The sequence below is a fragment of the Limulus polyphemus genome, unplaced genomic scaffold (assembly GCF_000517525.1).
Source record: "Limulus polyphemus unplaced genomic scaffold, Limulus_polyphemus-2.1.2 Scaffold42, whole genome shotgun sequence".
Taxonomy (NCBI): Eukaryota; Metazoa; Arthropoda; class Merostomata; order Xiphosura; family Limulidae; genus Limulus; species Limulus polyphemus.
Window position 1 is genome coordinate 781,235 of NW_013665652.1, and position 22,149 is coordinate 803,383.

The following is a 22,149-nucleotide window of genomic DNA, read 5'->3' on the forward strand; positions in this document are numbered from 1 at the left end:
TACCGCTGTGCCATTGGGGGGGGGTCCGTTTATAGAGAGCTTTAATGTGTTTTAATGTTATTTTTTGTAAATCTTTAAGATTTGATTACAAGTAATAACGCTAGCTCCAAAGAGACACAGAGGTAGGAGAAAAATAAGAAATATCATCACCTAAATCACTGGACTTTGTAAACTCTAATATATTTTTTTGACTGAGCCATCGTTATCAGTTGAGATAAAGCTCTGCCGATGTAAACAGAAAGTACTCAAACCAAGCAAAGCGATAACTTTATTTTGAAAACACGTTAGAATCAGTTGTTTCACAAGCACTGATATCCTTACAAGATAACGTGTTACTCTATGTTGAAAGTAATGCATTAGGCGACTAATTCGTCTTCGAAAATGTCTTCCAAGTCCAAATCTGCCTCTGTCCTGCAGCAGTTTTCGCCTGTGCCTACTACCGAGACCACATTTGAGGAAGAATTGTCAGAGAATAATGATGATGTACAATGTGGAATTGGAAGGTTTAAACCGAGGTGGCTTCAAAGATTCGCTAATCCAAAAGTATACCTGATTAATTTTTGTCTACTAGGTTTCACTCAAGGTGCGTATTTTACTTATCTCATTGGAATTCTATCTACCATAGAAAAGAGATTTGCCTTTGAAAGTAAAATTACTGGATTAATCCTCATAGCAGATAACTTAAGTCCAATTTTTACGAGCTTCTTGATTGGTCACTTTGGTGGCTCTGGACACAGACCGAGATGGATAGCAGCAGGCATGTTTATTACAGCTGTCAGTTGTTTTGTATCAGCCTCTCCTTATTTTTTCTTTGGAGCCGGGGTTCACTTGCTGGATCGGTCTGACATTTCCCTCAACAACGCTAGCAGTCAACTTTGTGAAATTTCAGGAAAAGAATGTATAGACGTAAAACTGTCCTCAACTATTCCAGCAGTTTCGCTGTTCTTCACAGGTAGCTTTCTTCTAGGTTTTGGGGCCGTGGCTTATTATTCTATAGGAACCCCTTATCTAGATGATAATGTTGCCAAGAAAGACTCACCTCTATATTTTGGTAAGAATTGTTTATTGAATAACAATAACACTGCTTATAATTAATTGGTTATTTTTATTATTGAACAGTGAATTTTAGCAGTTCTTTAACTTCTGTGAAAATGGGATTACGACAGTTAATATAATAAAAATCTGGTAACTACGCTTTTAACAATTTTCTTCCTAGTGTGCTTCAAGTTAAGTATAAACCATAAACATTTATTCGGTAGATCGTAGGCTTGTGTGTTGCTTACACGATTTAGTAGCATGGCATACAAGGTAGTGCTAAAGAGATGATAAATCATTACATAAATGAAAAAAAACTATTATATTATATTTGTATAAATAATGTTTTATTTGTTTATTCGCAATACGTAAAGTTTCTTTTTACTCAAAATACTAAGGGTACAGTAACTTATTTTGTTGTATTCACTTTTTAGCTGTTTCATTTGCCCTTCGATTGTTTGGACCAGCTATAGGATTCTTATTATCATCAGCATGTCTTCGTTTGTATGAGAATCCAACTTGTAAGTGATATCGTAAATAGAGTAATATTTTTAAGCAGTTGTTTTTAGGTATATTGTAACACCAGATGACACAGTGATTTAATACTTGCAAAACATATATATAATTAATGAGACAAGATGTTTAATTTACACATAACAACTAGAGATAATGTGCATATTTCCGTATTTGTATTTATGTAGGAGTTCACAATAAATTATCGCATACTCAAAACATATTCAAAACCTAAATAAAATAAATCATATAGTACGATATAAGCTAGCATCCTGAAGAAATATGTTACTAAATATTTTCTAGTATACAGCTGTAGAGCTTTAAACGTGTTTTTTTTTTTTGTATAATATAACTCAATAAAAGTAGGCATATTACTCTCAGGAAAAAAAAGATAGTGATTACTTCACTGTAAAAGAGTATCGCGTTTAAACAATGTTCATGGTTAGTCACATTCTATTCCTTCTATGGGACAGAGGTAAGTGTATGGACTTACAATGGGGTTCGATTTCTCGTGATGGACACAGAAAATTAGTAGGATAGCCACCTCCATAAATTTCCCTCTCATTATCTCCCTTCCTTTTATGAGCTCACAATCCTCACAAACTAAAAATTATTTCTTAATATGAAACTTCTACTCTATTCTCTAATTCAGATCAAACTCATATACAGACCTAGCCTCCGCATTTAACACTTATTTCAATATAAAGATCAATTACCTAAACTGTTCATGTATAAAAATACTTGTAGTGATTGAAAGGCCACGCACATTGGTAAAATAAAACTCCACTTGAAAACTTGAGTCTGTGAAGATTTAGGAGTATTAAACAGAACTAGCCGTCCATTTCATAAGCCCAGCCACTCATATATTTGTTCACATGTTGAAACCACAGGTCTCTATCGTTACTACAGGATCTTCAGACTTTGAACTATACGTTAAAGAAAGTTTACTCAGAGCTAAAGATCGTACAACTCTTAAAGACTTACAAACTTTTTTCAACCTAAACTTGTAACTCATGATACATTCGTAATACACAATATTTTTTTCCGTTTACCACTTTATTCAGTATCTAAGTAAATTAGTTATTAATGATACTATAGCATGTGTTAATATATATCTTTGTAACACTATTTTGAAATTTTGCTAAAGATGGAATAAGTGTATTTCGAAACGTTCGAACCTCCTAATTAAAAATGTTTTGTTTTTTGTCAACCTCTTGAAGTATGATGAGTTCATATATATATATATATATATATTTATACAGTTTTGATTACTTAGTAAGTGTATTATCTGCGTATTGGTGTGGTTTTGATAATTGTTGAAAAATTTATATTATTATGGGTATTTGAATAAAGTATTTTTCAATGTGCATAATGTATTTTTATGATGTAAAATTAACACCAATCTTGTTAATAATCGAATTGAATTCCGAATATATTAATATTTTGAAATCAGACATCATTCCATTTCTAAACTTAAATATTTTATTTCTGGGTAGCGTCAGTTTTGAGTTTTTAATATCGCTCTGAAATAATATCAAAAAGAAACTAAATGCACTTTTTTGTTTTCTTCTGCCCCCCCCCCATAGGCGCAGTGGTATGTCTGTGGACTTACAACGCTAGAATCCGGGTTTCGATACCTGTGGTGGGCAGAGTACAGATAGCCCATTGTGTAGCTTTGTGCTTAATTACAAACAATACAATGTTTTCTTCTACTTAATCTTTCTGGTTTTCATTATACTAAAACAAAAATATGTAATAGAATGTTAAATTTCATTATTCATTTATTTATTTAACTGGTCACCTGAGAAATAATTTCTATTAATCGGAATTAACTATTACTCTTTTTTTTTCCATTTTTATAAAAATACTTTTTTGCCAACAAACCCATGCAAGGAGAATCTCAACAATAATTATATTTTTGACAAGTACATATTCGTAATTCAATCAGTGCTTTTTCAAACAATGTTTAAAACAAGATAGTTTAATTCCTATTTAGATGATCCAGGATTTGGGACAAAAGATCCACGATGGATAGGCGCGTGGTGGTTAGGATTTGTTATCCTTGGCCTCGCTTTGATATTATTCACTCTTCCAATCTGTCTTTTTCCTCGACGTCTACCTAGGAAAACTGGAAATACAAAGGCTGAAAAGGCTCGTATGGATCATATCTTGTCAGAAAAAAATAAGGCCTTTAAGGAAAAACTCAAAGGTATGAGAAAAAAAAAATGCACTTATCTTATTTTTGCCCATTTAATTTCGTTCTTGATTGTTAGTATCTAAAAGAGAAGAAAAGCATTTTAGCATTCAGGTTTTCTAAATAAACACATACTAAATGGATGTTATTTCTTTAGTTCTTGGATCGATGACATACGCAAGTCAAAGTTTCCTAAGCTTGTGAAATTTACTTTCTTCATCGGTACGTGTTGTTGTTGGCCAGGTCAACTCAGTACGCTACCAATTTTATACGTATTAAGCTCTTGAAAAATAAATGTGGTTAACCTACACAAGACTCAACAACAATAATAACTATGAAATCTAAAAAAATAAGGAACATGAAATGCTTACTAATGATTAAAACATTTCTAACTGTTCTAATAAAATCGTACACTTATTAAATCCTGCATGAAGCATACTTTATGTAAGCTAGTTCTAAAAGCCTGTCTTTTTTGGTTGCTTGTTTTCAAAATACGATCGCATATGTAACATATATCATACTTATCTTAATTTCGAACACAACATAAACGTGGACTACGTACGTTCTCCACCAAAGTTTTAGCTTCGATATCCGATGGTAAGTATGGCCTATGGAAACCATAGCGTTATAAGTGTAACAATAATTTTCAGACATTTGGAAGTCCATCATTTGTATTATAATTCACCTATTATAATAAAACCGATAAAAGTTTTACGACTAAGACTAAAAAGGGTTAAATATAAGGTATAATTACAAAGCGTCATGCCTGTCACTGAATTTTAGGACTGAAATACGTTGAAGAAATACTTGGATTAATAATAAATAAACGTAGAATAACAAAAATGTAGTTATATCAAGTGTTAAATTATCAAAAACAATTATCAACATGTTTGTCCTGAGAATTTATGTAGCAAATAACTGATATATTTGTTTACAGTTATAGGTTAACTTGAAGTTGAAATAACATGAATGTGGCTGATATTGAGCAACATTCTTAGTGCCTATGCACTCAGTTTATGGCGATTTCCCAATCGCCATGCAATACCACTTAGTGTGACTTATGGTTGGAAGAATACGTCAAGGTCCATTCTAATAGTGGTTTGTTTGAAGTTAAGCACAAAGCTACATAATGAGCTATATCTGCTCTGCCCACCACTGGTATCAAAACCCGGTTTTTAGCGTTGTAAGTCCGCGGACATACCACTGTGCCACTGGGGGCGTAATGGTGGTTATTCGTATAAAAATATTGATAAATAATGTAGAGCCAAAGGTAACAACTTTAGAAGAAAGGACAGCAATGTAGTACGAAACAACACCTCCAGCCAGTCCTAAACATCACTCTTATTCCTAAAGAAAAGAACATGATTTGAAACGGGAAAACTCCGATCCCAAAGAAACCATTGTGATCAAGCAAGTATGTCTCCTGGCAGCGCTAACAGGATAAAAAACACAAATAATCTGAAATTGAACAAGACTAACAAAAGTTAGCCGAGATAGTGAATTCGCAGCTATGAGATTCAACTACGTTATCTCTCAAGACCCATGATACAGCTCCAATGGACTTTGTACCTTTGATCTGTTAAAACGTGATCATGCAAAATGAAATTATATTGAACATATGCGAATGTTTTTCAAGATGTGTTATCTAAAACTGATCTCGTCTTTCTACTGAGACGTTCAATTTGTTACAATGGAAGTTGCAGTTTTTGGGCAATTTTATGTAACCACGGCTATCAGGCTGAGTATGATCAATAATGAATGAAGTAGTTCCATGGGTAGCACGTAATTCTTGTAAAGTATTTCAATAAAAATAGAATCTACAACTAACCATTATACAGACAGATATAAATACTTTGACTAACATGTATATTCCAGAGACAAAAATAACTCGGGTTCCTGACTGGTAAGACTGAGAAATTAGAACACAAAAAGTTAAGTTTCCATAGCCAGATGGGAAGAGCATAGACAGTCCATTGTGTAGCTTTATACTTAACAACGAACTGTAGATAATAAAACGAAATACTTTGCCTTTATTACTAGCTTTGCAATTATGTTCGTGTAAATTGTGTATATGCAGAAGTAGTACATAGAATAATAAATAAAGAAATCCAAATACTATGAGCCTGGCTATAATTAAATAACTTAAATAGATTTATACATTTGAAAAATATACTTAGGATATTATGGATGCATGTTAATTATTAATATTTGATATAGTTACTCTTGATATTTCAAAGCACTCAGAATCAACAGAAAAAAAAACAAAAAAAAACGAGCGCTTTCGAAAATTAGACTTTCAATCATTAGAGATAAATGGCCCCATTTACACCTGACGAAGAAAAGTCCATTTTCCGAAAGCACTCAGGTTATTGGCTTTCTTTTATGATGTTAATATATGCTTTAGCATCACATAAGTATTACTCACTCTAGAAACATTACCATTTTCATTAAATGCTGATTTCATTTTGTTTTTCAAAAATAAAAAGTCGTTGTGTACATATTGTTTTTTGTTTTTTTCAGTAACGAATTTTACAAACTTCAAAGTATCTATGCTACTGTAATACTTCTAGAGTAATTTGACCTTATTAAAATTATTCCATATATCCCAAAGGAATTAATTTGTATGTAAATATAAACGTCAACAGTAAGGTATATTATTATTATCATTTTCACACAACAACTTTTCACTTATACAGAAGATGACCGATAATTTACGTAATTAATTAGAAGTATATCCAAGACATCAAGAAATGTGTATGTTTATACTTCATATTTATTTAATCGTTTTTCCAGAACTCCCAAAGGCCTTACTAAGATTGTTCAAGAATCCTATGTTAATGTGCCACACATTAGGATCAAATTTTCGATTCATCGCCATGTTTGGTTTCTACATTAGTATGCCAAGATATGTAGAAAGTCAGTTTCGACAGTCGGCTTCATCTGCGAGCTTTTATTCAGGTAAGTAATGGTGGAGGTGTTTACTGGCTGCCTATCTTCTGTTCAATGATTCAGATATAGGCTTAGTAGGTTTGCTATAAATCCAAATAATTATAGTTAAGTAATGTGTGAAGAGTAATGCCTCGTCCATTTTGAAACGTTTATATCGTTAAAATTCACGTATGATTAAATTTATGGATTCAGGCTAGAGTTACTAATACATCGCTTGTAATATTTTATGGGGGAGGGGGCGTGCACTATTGACTAGCGCGTCGGGCTGAGAATCGAGAGGTCATATGTTGCCGCTCAAATTTCAAGTACTAAGTATTATGAAATTTGTGACAAACTTCACAGAGTGTAGAAAATTCTGTATACAATCTATTATAATGTAAATAACATATGCTTTAAAACTACACAGATAGGCAAACATTGGAGATGCCTGGAAGGGTGATTATAATAAGATCCACTTATCTTCCTTCATCACAGTATTAGAGTTGCGAAATCTTTCGAGTCACAAATCCTTCCTGGATTTGTTAGCCTTCAACATAACAAACTCAGTTAGATCTAACGTTTGTATTTTGACATTTACATTAACTGAATTGCGGGTTATTGTAAACCGTTTATAAGGCATTGAGCCCCCCCCCCCCCAGTGGCACAGCGGTATATCTGCGAACTTACAACGCTAGGAACCGGCTTTAGATACCCGTGGTGGGCAGATCATAGATAGCCCATTGTGTAGCTTTGTGCATAACTACAAACCAAGAAGGCAATGAGTATTCACCCAATAAATATCAAATAAGCAAACAAGAAAATCTGTCGAAAATTATGCTTCTCAATCTTATTTCACAGGAGGTAGTATGATACACCATATTTACGATATTATGGTTTTAGTTTGATAAGACTTTTAATGTAAGTCTTAACATAATAATGATTTTATCAGGAAAAACATTATTTCCTCATATCTTAGAGTATTCCTACGGTTTCGTAACTTAAGCTAGAATAAATTTCGACCACGTATGTATAAAGCTCATGTAAGATGATAGTGCGTCTGAGTGTTTGTTTTGATTATTCAATATTTGATTGAAAACACTGCGATTCAGTTGTCTTAACGGCACACATTAACTATAAAGTATGACATTCAGCTTAACAGACGCATTAACAACAATATGATAACAGATCTAGCAACGTATTTGCTTCCTAATAAAACTATTAAACTATCACTCTTAAACCAATAGACGATGAATCTGCTATATATATAGCTCCTAACCTTTTGTTTAAATAAGACTAGTGTGTTGCAAGCACTGTTTCCAACAAATTAGACATTTTGAAATAGCTGTTTGTTGTCTGCATAGCTATGACATGAAGACAAAATCCTATTGTTGAGGTTCAGGGTTTGGAAACACAGTGTATTTCACTTTTATTGTTAATAATGTTAAGCTGGATGGTTCCTGCTAATATTATAACCATAATTCTTTGACCATAAAAGAATGATGTTCATTACTACAAAATAATCTTTTTTTGTGTGTTAATTCGTCGAAGCATATACATGCATCGTAAGTTCAAGATTGAAGATGGTCTAAATTTGGGCAGCAAAAGTAATGTTTCAGTGTTGCCCTTGCGTGAGTGTATGCCGTCTATTTTCTACATTAATTCACGCTATGTGTTTTTGAATTTATTTGTCCGTGAACTCTTCCCATAGTTTCGGAGTTAGCATGACCAAACTTGGCAGGCGGACTCGGGGTTGGCCCGACAAGTTTCTCTATCTATATGGTGTACAAATGGTCTAAAACGCACCCGAAAGGTCAGCCAGTCATTCTGGGTGGTCCAAGAGTATGTTTACTTGATCGATAAAATCAAATCTGACATCGAATTTCGTGTTCTTAGCCCCCCTTTCGGGTATCCTGGGAAAGGGGGATCATTTTTCAAATGGTATTCATGCCCCAACTTACAAATTAGCAGAAACAACGTTGGCATATGCACTCAGGTTTCTCGGGCAGTTAATCTAACGCATATTTTTAGGGCACCAATCTTCGCTGAGGTAACTATATAACTAATCGGGTATAATAGAGGAGCTTGATCGGTACATTGAGGCTTCTGAGAATCATGAGGGGGGGGGGGGGGGCTTTGAAACGAACAGTAGGGCTCGGGTGTTTTATTCTTGTTGTCAGTAACTATCAATATAAAAAAGCATCATATTTTTGTAGAACCAGTAAAATGCTTTATTTTTTAAATCACAGAATCCAACAAAATATTGTGGCTACTGTAAAAACTGTATTCTCGATAATTGCCTTGTAGTTTTATAAAGTGTCATTTTAAATTATAATATAAGTACCAAATACTTTGATACTTAGCCGCTAAAGTAACTAATACCGGTCTTATGTAGTTTACTTTCTTCCTATGGGGAACATGTAATCTTTCAAGTATATTGCGTGCGTGAGATAAATGATTAGACCATAACACATAACAATCTGCTTGTGAGACATATAAAGGCCCCGTTGGCGCCAGTTATCTACTATCTAGGTTTGTACAGTACATGAGGCGTATAAGTAATTAACTTAGGTTACCTAACGTTAGGTTTTACGGATAAGAAAATAAGAACAATTATTTCTTTTCCATTATCCATATCTTTTTTTCTAAATTACATATCTGTCCGTCTCACCTGTAAACAGAAGAATGACGCAGAATAGCGTAATGCTAGTGACTAACATAGACGAGATGACAGGTAAATGGCGTCTTGAGAATAAATAAAAAATTTAGAATTACAAGACTTGAAATAAATTGACAAAATAGTTATGAAAAAAAAACAACATTCATTTGAAACTGGTTTGAATTTAAATTTATTTAGAAAAAGTTATAGATATATTTATATTGACAATAAATTTTATGTTTATATTACAGGACAGCTTTACTTACGATAAAAGTTATGGCTTAAAGCCTAAATGCTCCAACAAGCCCTCCAATATTTATTTTGGGGGGGGGGCCAAGTTTTCAATGTCTCTGTGTTTTATGGTTTAGTGTCATTTTTTAGTTCTAATTTCTCAAGTTATTAGTTGAAGGCTTGAAGCTTACGAAAGAGTAAACCCATTTCTAGGGTAAGAGGATAAGTAACGCATTGATACTTACAAATACGTTCATTATTAACATCATTCTTTATTGTTAAATAGAGTTGTTTAAACATTTGTTTATCAACAATTAAGTACCAGCTGCCCAGTGTCGGCTAACAATACGAAGAATTAAATTGTGGCGAAATGCTACAATTTCGTCAAATACCTGTAGAATGATAGGTTTCTTTTGTGTGAGTGTAAAACACTTAAATACGCCATTTCGATCATTTTTCATTGTTAGACAACATGTTCCAACGCTACAGTCATTATTAACATCATTCTTCATTGTTAGACTACATGTTCCAACATTACGTTCATTATTAACACCATTCTTCATTGTTATACAGCTATAGTCAGAACTTGACAATAATGTCGGAGGTGGAAGGGGAGAACAGCGTTTTCTTAACATCTTGTTCGAAACATAGATAGATGTTAGATTACACTATATATGCATACATAAGCCAAAGCCAAGATGTTTAATATAAATTGAAAACAAACCATTACTCATAATAGAAAATTTTAAAAATTTCATAAATAATGATTTGAATAATACAAATAGAAATCATACTATTTGTTAACAAAGTACTAAATGTATGATTTTTAATTGTTTTATTTAAATTTACAGTTATTTAATTTTAAAGTTATCTATTGTAAGTAATGATTTGTTTTGGATTTACACTAAACATCCTAGTTTTGATTTTTTATAGAATTTTCCATCATTGTTATATAGTGATTGTTTTATCTCATACATAGAATTGATGCAAATAATAGTATTAGACTTATTTTTCTCGTGTATATACATGTTTACATTGTTTTTAACTATCTAAAACACCAAAATTATCTTGAATAATTTCGTTTCCAACCAACGGTATATTGTTTTGTCAACTGTTAAAACGTTGCTGGTATTGATTGGGGAGGGTGACTGAATAAATTTGCGCCCGATCTATAGACATTGATTGTAAATCTCCCGTGTAAAATATTACCATTGAATATAACTAGAAAATGTGAAAAAAACAACATGATTCATCTGTTCTTGTTAAAATAGAACGGCTTCACAAGTAAATAATTTTGCATATTTTGTTCTTCACTCTCCCACAGTTTATTTAATCTGCTCATTGCTTCAAAGTATGGATCCATACATGCACACTTCAGTGGTTTTAACATTAGTTTGGTTAAAACATGCTCAAATGTAACAAATATGCTCCGCATGTTTGAAGAGAATAGATATTTTCATCGGCTGTGTTTTATTGCGTACAATTAGTGTTATTTCAAGATTATTTTTATAACCACAGTCGAACATTTTAATCAATATATAAATATCAACAGCAGGGAAAATATATTACATGTATTGTTAACTGAATTTTATTTTTGTTAGCCCAGAATTTCAAACTGGACATTCTCAGGCTTTTTATTGCAGAAAACATGACAGTGTACGTGTGTACAAACGTATTTAGAGAGTTTATTCGTTGCGAAGTATAAAGGAAATTGGCTATTAGCCATTGTTTATTATTTTTGAAGCTATGTGAATACGACTCTAAACTATAAGATATAAAGCACGTTATTCTTAGAGAATAACACAGAATTACGGTAGCTTTGAAAGAACATTTTCTTTTAAGATCTCCATTTTGTATTAACGTCTCTACCAACTAGCTGAAATAGACTGTAACAGCTGTGAAACATCACACCGTTTTAATTACACTAACATGGGTGGTTCACAAATATTTGAGCCGATTACCTTTTCTTGTGTTTTTCTGTTTCTCTGTCCTTATTTCGCCACTTATGAAACTTTCAAACAAATGATAGTCTTCTACAATGGGAATTCCCACATGTGACACCAGCTAGCTATGATAAGAATTCTACTTGCTCCATAGTGGTATAAGAAAACATTGTTGTGCTTCAGCTGTGCACTACCGGTCAGGTAATTATCCGAACCACGATAGTATTTCATACCAGGTATGGCAAGAAATCGCATAATATCCTAAAAGAACTTACTGGAAAAAAACACGTTAAACAGTAAAGATTCAGTTCAAACAACCCTTAAAACTTTAACTATTGATTGCTAAGGCTGTACACATATAAAAATGCACAAAAAAATGCATGTCAGGCTTGCAAGGAAAATAAAATCTGACCCGTTTCTTCTTCTTCTTATTATTATTATCATTGATATTCTCTTGTCAGCCTACAACAAAAACGGCTTGGTATATTGCCCCCAAACTGCGAAGGTTGTGGTGGTATTTAAAAGTCGATTAGTTTCTTCTATATTTTACCTGAGTTAAAAACATCATAATTTTAGTGTACACGATATTATCAATACCCATTGAAGTTAACTATCTTACAAAAATCTGCTGTTAGTGAAAAAGCTTAAGTACAGGGTGAAACGGGAATTACTAGCCAATAATAAATTAGCATTAGATGGCTGTAACATGTAGAAACTAAATGCTTTCTACACTATACAATCGGTGCCTTTGGAGAACTAACCCCTATATTATGTATGTAGTGAAGGAATAAGAAAAATCAATACTTATGATATTAAATTTTATTACACACATTCGTAGAATAATTACTTTGAAAGGCACGAAGGTTTATTTAAAGCGATGTTTTAGAAGTACACATATGTTTTATTTAAAAAGGCTGCTTTTCTACTGGTAAAATTTTAAATGCTTATAGTAGGGATTGTGTCTCAGTCTAGACATATATTTTCCTATTGCTATGCATTATATATAGAGAGAATTTAGTTACAAAGAAACTATAAATGCTCACTATATTCTCAAACAAATCTCCGTGACAATCTCCAGCTGCAGCTTAACATTTTACGTCTCGAACTAATGCGATCAATTAGTCAATAGCTAGAGTAAATAATCATGAACCGTATCAGTTAGCTACTGCCTATGTTTATTATTATTACAGTGTATAAAGTTAGATACCATATCAAGTAATCATTTGCCCATAGTTGAGCATAAAGAAGCCAGCAAACAAGATAAATGAAAAATTGGGAATTTTGAAACCTGCAAATAAGGGTCGTAAAAAACGTAAGCAAACAAGGTTGGAGATACTGTAGACATTATTTACTCAAACTAAAATCCCTATTTTGATTCCACCAAATATAATTATAGGTAACAGCATGGAGCCAAATTAGGAGTTTGTAGTTTGAGTAAATAATGTCTGCAGTATCTTCAGCCTTGTTTGCTTACTTTTTAAGTTTTTAAATTCACAGTTTTCTATTTATCTTATCACACAATATTGTATCTCGATCTAAGTCTCACTAAACTAAGAGATCACCGTCGGTCATTAAAAATTTTAACTCAAAGAAACGCATATTATCGTTTTTGCCAATTTTCAAAACAACGTGGTTAAGATGAACATAAAATAAATGCAAAACAACCACACGTCTCAGTGCGGAATTTAATTGCAAATTACTGTACTACCACCATCACCCTTGTCAATAAACAACTTACTCTAAACAACTAGAATATATACGCGTTATTGGATTGCATAGAATGATATTACTATTTAAATACGTTTCGTTGGTAAAGAAAATGAAGTATTCGTTAAAACAATACAATATTAGAATCACATAAATATTCAAAAGTATTAGATGATCAAATATAAAATAGCAAGTTCAAGCCCAGTCTCCCATCACCTAATATAGACAAGTTCATAGCATGAGGTTGATAGAAAGAGCTGTCAGTATATCTCTTAAAAGTCAAGGTTTTATGTACTCCTAATGTTATACATGTAGAGTGTAATGTTAAACCAATGTGGTGTGTGATAATTATAATGTATTATACACAGTGAAACTAACGTTTTGTACGCATATTAACAAGTGCAACTTATGTAGTTTGACTATTTCATTATTATATAACGTTTGTGCGATAATTATTTGAGTAATTAATGTTTGAATTTAAACTCAAAACAGATGTCTAAAATAATGTGAAGTATCAGTCATAACCTATATGAAAATCCATTCAAATGCCTAAAATTTATACTTTATATATAATTTGTAATTAAAACACAGCGGAAAAATAATTTCGCTGTAGATTTATTTATCAAGAAAATCGTCAGTACTAGGATTTAATACCGTTACTATGGTAACAAACAACCAGAACTAGAAACATCTGTAACTAAAGCTTATTTAGTTTTTCCAGTTATTAATTCACGATGTATGTTTTGCAGCAATACAATTTTCACTGAGCACTTTGTTTTAGCCAACTTTACAGACATATTACGAAACATTTTATCAGGTATTTTATTGGTGAATTATTAGACTCATAATTAAATCCTAATTACTGAGAATCACGTAAATTAGATAGGTTTCCCTTTGTTATAGCATCTTTCTTTCAACAAATGTTTGATTCAATGTAGTGATTTGGGAGGGTCCTTTCCGAGGTTAGCTGGCTTGTGAGGAAGATGCAAGTAGTACCTAAAACAGAGACTCTACTACGGTAAGGTAGAGAAAAAACTTTTAACGGCATATAGCTCGAGTTTTGTCAAAACTAAATACTGAACATTCCGCTGAGTAAGTTCGACATTCTCAAATGCGATAAAAAATAAACAAAATACAGCGTTTTCTATGTCTTTTTTTCTAAAGGGAAAAAACTGAAAAATTTGGATATTTTAATGCTTAGATCTAAAAACTTATAAGAATTATTTGGAAGTTTATTATTACTGCTTATGTCGTTTTTATCTAAAACAGCCATTTTTTTTCATTTCATCATGTTAATTTTTTTGAATTGCATAAACGTTTAAAAACATGAGAAAATCTGTGTTTATGTTGCTGAAACATAGATGTTAAGTTTATTCCTGTTACTTCAATGCATTACGCTGTTGGAACGTATGCATTCAATTTGATGCATCACGTTAGTAGATATATTTTTTTTTTACGACTGAGCACGAGTGAAGATTTATCTTATATAAAAAAGAGCACACACACACACACACACCCCTCCTGGAACCATCTAAGTTTGAAATTCTATAGGAAAACATTTTGAGTTATTATTTACGGAAAACAACTTATAAAGTCTTTTGTTGAGCCCAAGAAATATATCACTCATGAATTTTTGGTTGAAACCTTTAGAATTATTGAAATAAAGCGTACGAGTATTTGTCTAATTATTTTCTCTGATTTTTTTACTATTTTAAAATTTTAGAAGAAAATCTGCATTTAACTGTGGGTTTTATTTTAAAAGTAAAAAAATATATATTTCAGAATTTTCATCTTCAAATGTATATATAATCTATCACGATAATTTCCTATGTTAAATAGCATTTTCAAAATATTGAATAATTTAAAAAGTTTATGAAGAGAATTTTCTCAAACTCACAGTTAATATCATTGATTTACAACTTATTTCCTGATTGATATTAACATTTATAAACAAATGAAAATAAATAAACTGAATAATTTTTTCTTTAAAAATGAAAAAATTATAAAACAATTTGAACTTATTTGAGTGGGAAAGGTGGTCTTTTTCCAAAATAATGTAGACTTTTCTTCTACACAAAGAATTTAAATGATTCGCATAAAAATCAAATATCTATTTAAAAATATCAGAATACAAACAAACAGAAGATACTGGACCTTTCATAAGTTTTATAATATTGGGGTAGTAATTCGATCTCCCCTCTCGGACACCATGGCTATGCCCCAGAAAATCCGAAACAATTAAACACTCGCTTTAATATCAAATAAATGATACTGCTTTATTTTCATTTTGTTTCCAAGATATTCTTGAGAACTTGAATATTGTAATTTTGCGTCACTTAACGAAGCTATGGCCATCTATTGTCAGTAATCTCTAACAAATATTTCGAAATCTTGGGGTTTGTCTTGAAAGACACTACGTTTCATTTACAAACTTTAAAGACGTTATCATGTAACTATACGGTAAAAGTATATAGATAAACATTTGTGGTGACAAATAATTAGAAGAATAAATTAATTATAAGATTATTTGATAACTTTTATTAAAGTCTTTCATGGAATATTTTCCAGTACGTCAACAGCTTTTGTATTTATGGATTATATTTAAGTCCTGATCATTCCGATTAGTATTAGTTTGAATAATTCTACTTTTTAGCGGTTTATAATAAACTTAGATTTTTTTTCAAATTATTATATCATATAGTTCTGAAATATTGGTTCTGTCACTATTTCTTATATTCTTGACCAAATGATTCCATATTATTTCAGGTACAATCAGTATATTCACAATGCTAATAGGAATACTTGGAGGAGGTGCAATAATACGAAAATTTAAACCTAGACCAAAGTACCTCACCGGCTACATGTTTGCGGTGGAGGTCATCGGTATTCTCGGCCTCTTAGCATCGATGTTTATTGGATGCACTTCTCTCAATCTCGCAGGATCCACCATCTCTGAAAATGGGTAAATTCAAGAATTTACATACTCACGCTTCAGAAACTATACACATTTCTTTGGATAATGTTACAATGATAATATTGATGTTTCTAGAAGGTTCTTTTATGTTTTTTTTTTTAACAAAGTATTTTTGTTTTTATGTCAAAATATAATTTAGATATCTTACCAGCCAAACATATATTTCAAACAAGTCTGTTACTAAACAATCTGTTTATCAAAAAACCACTCTGGAACACGATTTTCGATCCTTAACGCTAGGCCAGTTGAAATTATAAAAGTAGATATAGAGGATATGTTGCTTAGAAACAGTTTATAGTCATATTAAGTACGTCAGAGCTTGTTTCTTCGATGTTTCCTCACATCAAGTAGCAATAGTCTTTGCCACCTCTGTTTTTTCAGCACGGGAAGGTTTCATGAGAGAATGCTTAATAATTTCGAAATTTTGCTTCAGTTCAGTTGCGTATTTATTTGTTTTCTTATACAAGTCCGATTTTAGAGGCTTCTTTACTTTAATTTCGAATGATTTACACTTTTATGTTTCTTTTAATTTGTTCATACACATTACAAAAACTTCTATCTAAGAGTTTATTATTTAGTATTTGAAATTTTAAATTATACAGACAGGAAAATAGTAAAGAAAAATTTTAACTTTAAAGAAGGTATATATTTCTGCTTAGTTTATATATATAATCAACCATCTTCTTATGCATTAAGAAGGCTGGTTGTACCCGGCATTTGAATACAATGGCTCTCGGTTCGCGTCCCATTGCCACAAAAAGACGCTCCACACTAAGGGGGTGTTAGTGCGCTATAAAATTGACGTTCAGATCCTAGTATTTGTTCAGACAAAAGTGTTCCAAGAGTTAGGGTAAATGTTGCTTACTAATTGTCTTCTCACCAGTTTAATCCTCTCGATGGCTCAGCGGTAATTGTAAGTGCTTATAAATCTAAACTTTTTGGCTCCATCCATACGATGCCATACGGCAAAGCACAAATAGCCATTTGAGCAGATTTGTGCTTAACTCAAAACAAACGAACTAATCATAAAGTCTAACACTCTAAAATTAGGCTGCGAACAGATAACGCTTGTGTAGCTTTATGCGATAATTGTAGAATACAAAAAGGGTTGTGCGTACTTATATGTAATTGATCATGATCATGACAATAATGAAACGAATTTTATGAATGCTGCACTGGATTCTTGGAGTTAACCACTACTGTTTTAATCCACACACTTTATACATAAACACCGAAAGATTCATATCTTTATAAACACTTTATAACGCCCTCTAGTGGCACAGCGGAATGTCTGTTGACTTACAACGCTAGAAATCGGATTTCGATACCCACGGTTGGGAGAGCGTAGATAGCCTATTGTGTGGCTTTGTGGTTAATTCCAAACAAACACTTTACAAAACATGCTAAATAGAACAATTACAAGATCAACAACTTCAGTCAAGTTATCATAGGTGGCAGAACATATTTGAATTTAGGGAAAGGACACCGACGATCAGGGGCACATTGTTCACTATCTAACCGTAACCACACAAAATTTACTATTAGAAAAATATCTCATTCTGTACTTTCCCTCTTTTATACTATATTTTAACACTATTATATTAATTTAAACTACCTATTGTAAACGTTAGTACTACATATAGATGATCATAATAAACATGATTTTATTATTGCGTAAGGAGCATTTTAACACCAAATTATAAATATCAGATATGAATGACATTTACTTATCATAAATCTTTTCCCTTTTCTGCGTGTGTGTACGTGATAGCATTCAGTTGGAAAATAGCTGTAATTCTCATTGTGGATGCACGACAAGAGTTTTTAAGCCTGTCTGTGGGCCTGATGGTGTATCTAACTATTTCTCACCATGTTTTGCTGGCTGCACTGGCGAGACTGGAGAAGGGAAGTCTATAGTAAGTGACTTTATTCACGACTTTTTATATTCACATTTTTCACTCAACGTTTTCTCTACATATGTATAAAATAAGTGGTTTCTTAATATGAGCCAAAAACACAGGAATCTAATAAAGAGTTATCATTAAAATATCAACTGAATAATTATAACGAATTTCTTGTTTAAATTTCATTAAACGTACGAAAATTGGACGATTTGCGTGTCTTATATGACATTCGTTAGAATTTTTTTGTACTAAGAACATACTTTAGTATTTAGCTACGTGACATTCCTTGATCTGTATTTTATCCCAAGAGCATACATTAGTATCTGTTTGACCTAAGAGTATACATACCTTACTAGCGTATCTTAATGGTTGGTTTTTCTGATTAGCTTATCACGATGATAATATGTATAGAACTAAATTCCTGTAACCCTTTCACAATATAAAATTAGCACGCAAAAAAACAAAAAAACAAATACGTATACACTGTATAGTGTGACTATGAACATCCTCTTTATACTTTAACATAATATTTATAAAATTTCTTGAACTTGGTCTTCATGATCTATAAGTCATAACAATGGTTTTTGTGTTTCATTTGTTAGGACTTCCAAACATGCACCATTTGTTTATATGCATTTTCCGCATAACTGGCTAAAGAAGTCTTTTATCAAGTAAACAACTTATGATTTTCTTAAATGCTAAACAAAAAATTCAAAAATGATAATAATTCTCGTGGCTTCTCTCAAAGTATTTTGCAATTTTTTTATTTTGGGCCGAATAGGTTGTTGTTTTCAAATTTTAACAATGCAAAATATAATGATTGATGATACATACATCTATAATTTAAAATGAATTATTATAATAGAATTGTTTGATTATATTTCATTATCTATATAAGAAAACTTACTGTTTCAGGGTTTCACAAACTGCAGCTGTGTAGTAAACGAAATGAACACTTTTCCGAGGCAGAGGTCACGAGCAAATATTGTCCCTTTGAATGTGGAAACTTTGTTTTCTACATCGTAGTACTTTGCATTGGCAAGATGATTTCTGCTACAGCTAGAGTAGGAAACACTCTCGTAACTCTTAGGTAAATGTTTCTCGTTTGTTAGTCTATTTACTATCTATATTTCAAAGTATTTTACCTGTTTTGATTAACCTTTTGCTGATTCTTAATTAATTACTATAAAATAAAAAATAGTTTAATCTGAGGAAATTTTGTTTGTTTGCTGATAAGCACAAAGCTACACAATGGACTATTTGCGCTGTGCCCACCACAGGTATCGAAACCCAGTTTCCACTGGGAGGGGAGGGAGGCATGTGAGAAAATAATGGCTTACTTAGAATAATTTACCTCACAGAATTAAATGTATTTTAACTTTCTCTAGAAGGATCGTATCTACTACAAATGTGTAACGAATTGGTACAGTAAAATAGCAGATTGAAATTTTAACAATCTTATTTCAACAAAGAATTGTTTGTTTTCAGGTGAAATTTATATTATGCTAATGAAATTGCTGGTAACCAAATATTTTGTTTTTATCCCAGTGCTTATCAGTTTGGTTGAGTTTGTTTTTCGGAATGATACTTAAAATAGACATTCTCCAAAATTGTATAATGGGTATCATATCACATACCTCCCGGTGGTTCAGCGGTAAGTCTGAGGTTATAACGCTAAAAATCAGGTTTCGATATCTGCGATGGGCAGAGCACAGATCCCACTGTGTAGCGTCGTGCTTAACAATAAATAAACAATCATATTACACAGGCATGGTGCATTCTCCCCAAAACAATATTTGTAAAGAATATGTACACAAAAAGGGGACATTACTATGTACTATCATACTAGATTTATTTTAAAGAACCCGTTGGTATATGAACAGTTTATATATTTACCTTAATACCATTTATAGTCCATATTTCAAATGGAATTTTTTATCTTCAGGTGTGTGGAACCAAAGGATAAAAGTCTTGCACTTGGAGTTCTTGAGGCGTTTTTTTGTCTATTTGGTAAGTTCATTTTCTCATATTTACATTGATGAAGATTATCTGCAAACTACAGATTTAATTTATGGTATTTTATTTAAAACGTTTCGAATGTTGTTCCATGATGACCAGTACGTACAACACTAGCTACATTCCTTTATACTTCATAAAGCGTCAGATGTCATGATCTTTGATAGTGTAATAGTTAAGTTATTTTAAAATGAGTAAAAAGCAAGTTTATTCAACGTAAAATATATATTTTTAAACTGATTACTTATTGTATAGTGTACAATCATTTTAAAAACACGACACGAAATAAGATTCACAATCCTCTAAAGCTTGATTCTTCAAATTTTATTTCACAAGTGTTTTAAACTTGAATATAAAAATATATATATAAACAAATTATATTTCAACTTATTTGTAGCATTCATCCCTTATCCCCTAATTTATGGCGCCATTGTCGACTCTTCATGTTTGGTGTGGGAAGAGACATGTGGAGAAACGGGAAACTGCTGGATTTATGACTCTGAGAAATTCCGATATTCTCTCCATGGAGCATCTCTAGCGTTTCTTACCCTCAGCGTTATCTTCGATTTTCTGGTCTTTCTTTTAAGCAGCCGATTGAAGAACTTTTATTCTGAAGACGACGGTAAAGAATCACAAATCGATAAAGTTCAGGAAGAATTAACAACAGGTCATCTAGGGGGTTCTAATACAGTTTCCTTAAATAGCATCCCAGCCTCACTGTGAACAGTATCAATAGTGGCCATTTTTGTTGTGTTTTTTTTTTTACTTTTTATCAACATAAGTTACTCAAACATTTCTTTATAACGTGCCTTCATGTTTAGTTAAAGTTTTGTTTTACATATCTGTGTTTGTTTGTTTTTTTTAATGAGCGGAACATTCCTTATTTTAACACATCCTATTTTTATTTTTACACTTCAAACAAAACTTGTTCATGAATGAACATGTTAAGTTGAAACATTCAATACAACTTGCATTTTGTTTGAAATTAAACCTTACTATTATTACTGTATCATATGGTTTTACTATAACAGTCAGATAAAAGAGATACTTTGTTTACGAAAAGCGTGTAATTTCAATATGGAGCACACAAGGAACCGTTTTACAACACTCGGTTTCCTGCCAACGAAAATGGAAAGAAAATGTATCTATCCCCCGTAGCTATATCAGTACAATCAGTTACTTAAACAAGAAGAAATGTTATCATTTTGTGATGTCTAATGCTCTTTAACCAAACTGTGACTTTGTAAGATATGAAGTAAATGTTTGGCTGAGAAAGGTGTTGTTATTTCCTGTAGAATTCGAAGGTAATATAACCCAATATTAACTTTTAATCGATAGCATACCTAAATTGATTTGTGAAGCTTATTTCCACATATCTACAATTATTAAGGTCATAACAGAAACATAAAGAAAATATTACACATGGAAATAGAATAACACTTTCAGTAAAGGAAGATAAATATTAGGTCCTCAAGAAATTAATGTTGTTTTTTTTTAGATGAAAGACCCGAACAACTTATAAATCAAAACACAACATTTATTAAATGAAATAGTCTCAATTCTTATCGATGATGCTTTTCCAGCTTACAATAAGGTTGTTAATGCCTCGATTAAAGAAATCACTTGAAGCAAAAAACATGTCGATATCCTCTTTAACACCTTCCACATTTGCATACGTTTTCCCATTAAGATTGTATTCCAACGAATGAAAAATATGGTAATCTGATGGTGCCATATCTGTAGAATATGGTGGGTGGGGGAGACTTCCCAACCCAACTCCATAATCTACTGTTGTGTCAAACATGCCACATGTGGACGTGCATTGTCGTGGAGAAGAAGAACACCTTTCCAATTGACGAATGAATGGCGTTTCTGATGAAGGGCTTGATTTAAACGTTCCAGTTGCTGACTATAGATGTCTGCATTAACAGTTCGCTGTGGATTGAGAAGTTCGAAATGAATTACTCATTTGATGTCCCACTAAATGCAAAGCATCACTTTCAAGCGACGAAGTCTGGGTTTTTGTGTAGGACTGATCCATTGTTTTT

At 32.1% G+C, this 22,149-nt stretch overlaps 1 protein-coding gene across 1 annotated transcript; it reads left to right on the forward strand.

Annotated features, from left to right (window-relative positions):
- Positions 1–328: 328 nt before the first annotated feature.
- Positions 329–21,376, forward strand: LOC106462005 (solute carrier organic anion transporter family member 4C1-like). Its single transcript, XM_022389223.1, has 9 exons — positions 329–1,051; positions 1,470–1,556; positions 3,545–3,757; positions 6,536–6,700; positions 15,974–16,169; positions 17,953–18,101; positions 19,001–19,175; positions 20,031–20,095; positions 20,499–21,376. Exons 1-9 carry the CDS (start codon positions 382–384, stop codon positions 20,822–20,824), a joined length of 2,046 nt encoding a protein of 681 aa, XP_022244931.1. The 5' UTR covers positions 329–381; the 3' UTR covers positions 20,825–21,376.
- Positions 21,377–22,149: the final 773 nt, after the last annotated feature.

Excerpts from the sequence above, each read along its gene's own strand:
- LOC106462005 (XM_022389223.1), top strand. The coding sequence starts at position 382 with ATGTCTTCCAAGTCCAAATCTGCCTCTGTCCTGCAGCAGTTTTCGCCT. Across the intron at positions 1,557-3,544 it reads TTTGTATGAGAATCCAACTT|ATGATCCAGGATTTGGGACA; the intron begins GTAAGTGATATC and ends ATTCCTATTTAG. Across the intron at positions 18,102-19,000 it reads AGAAGGGAAGTCTATAGTAA|GGTTTCACAAACTGCAGCTG; the intron begins GTGACTTTATTC and ends TTACTGTTTCAG.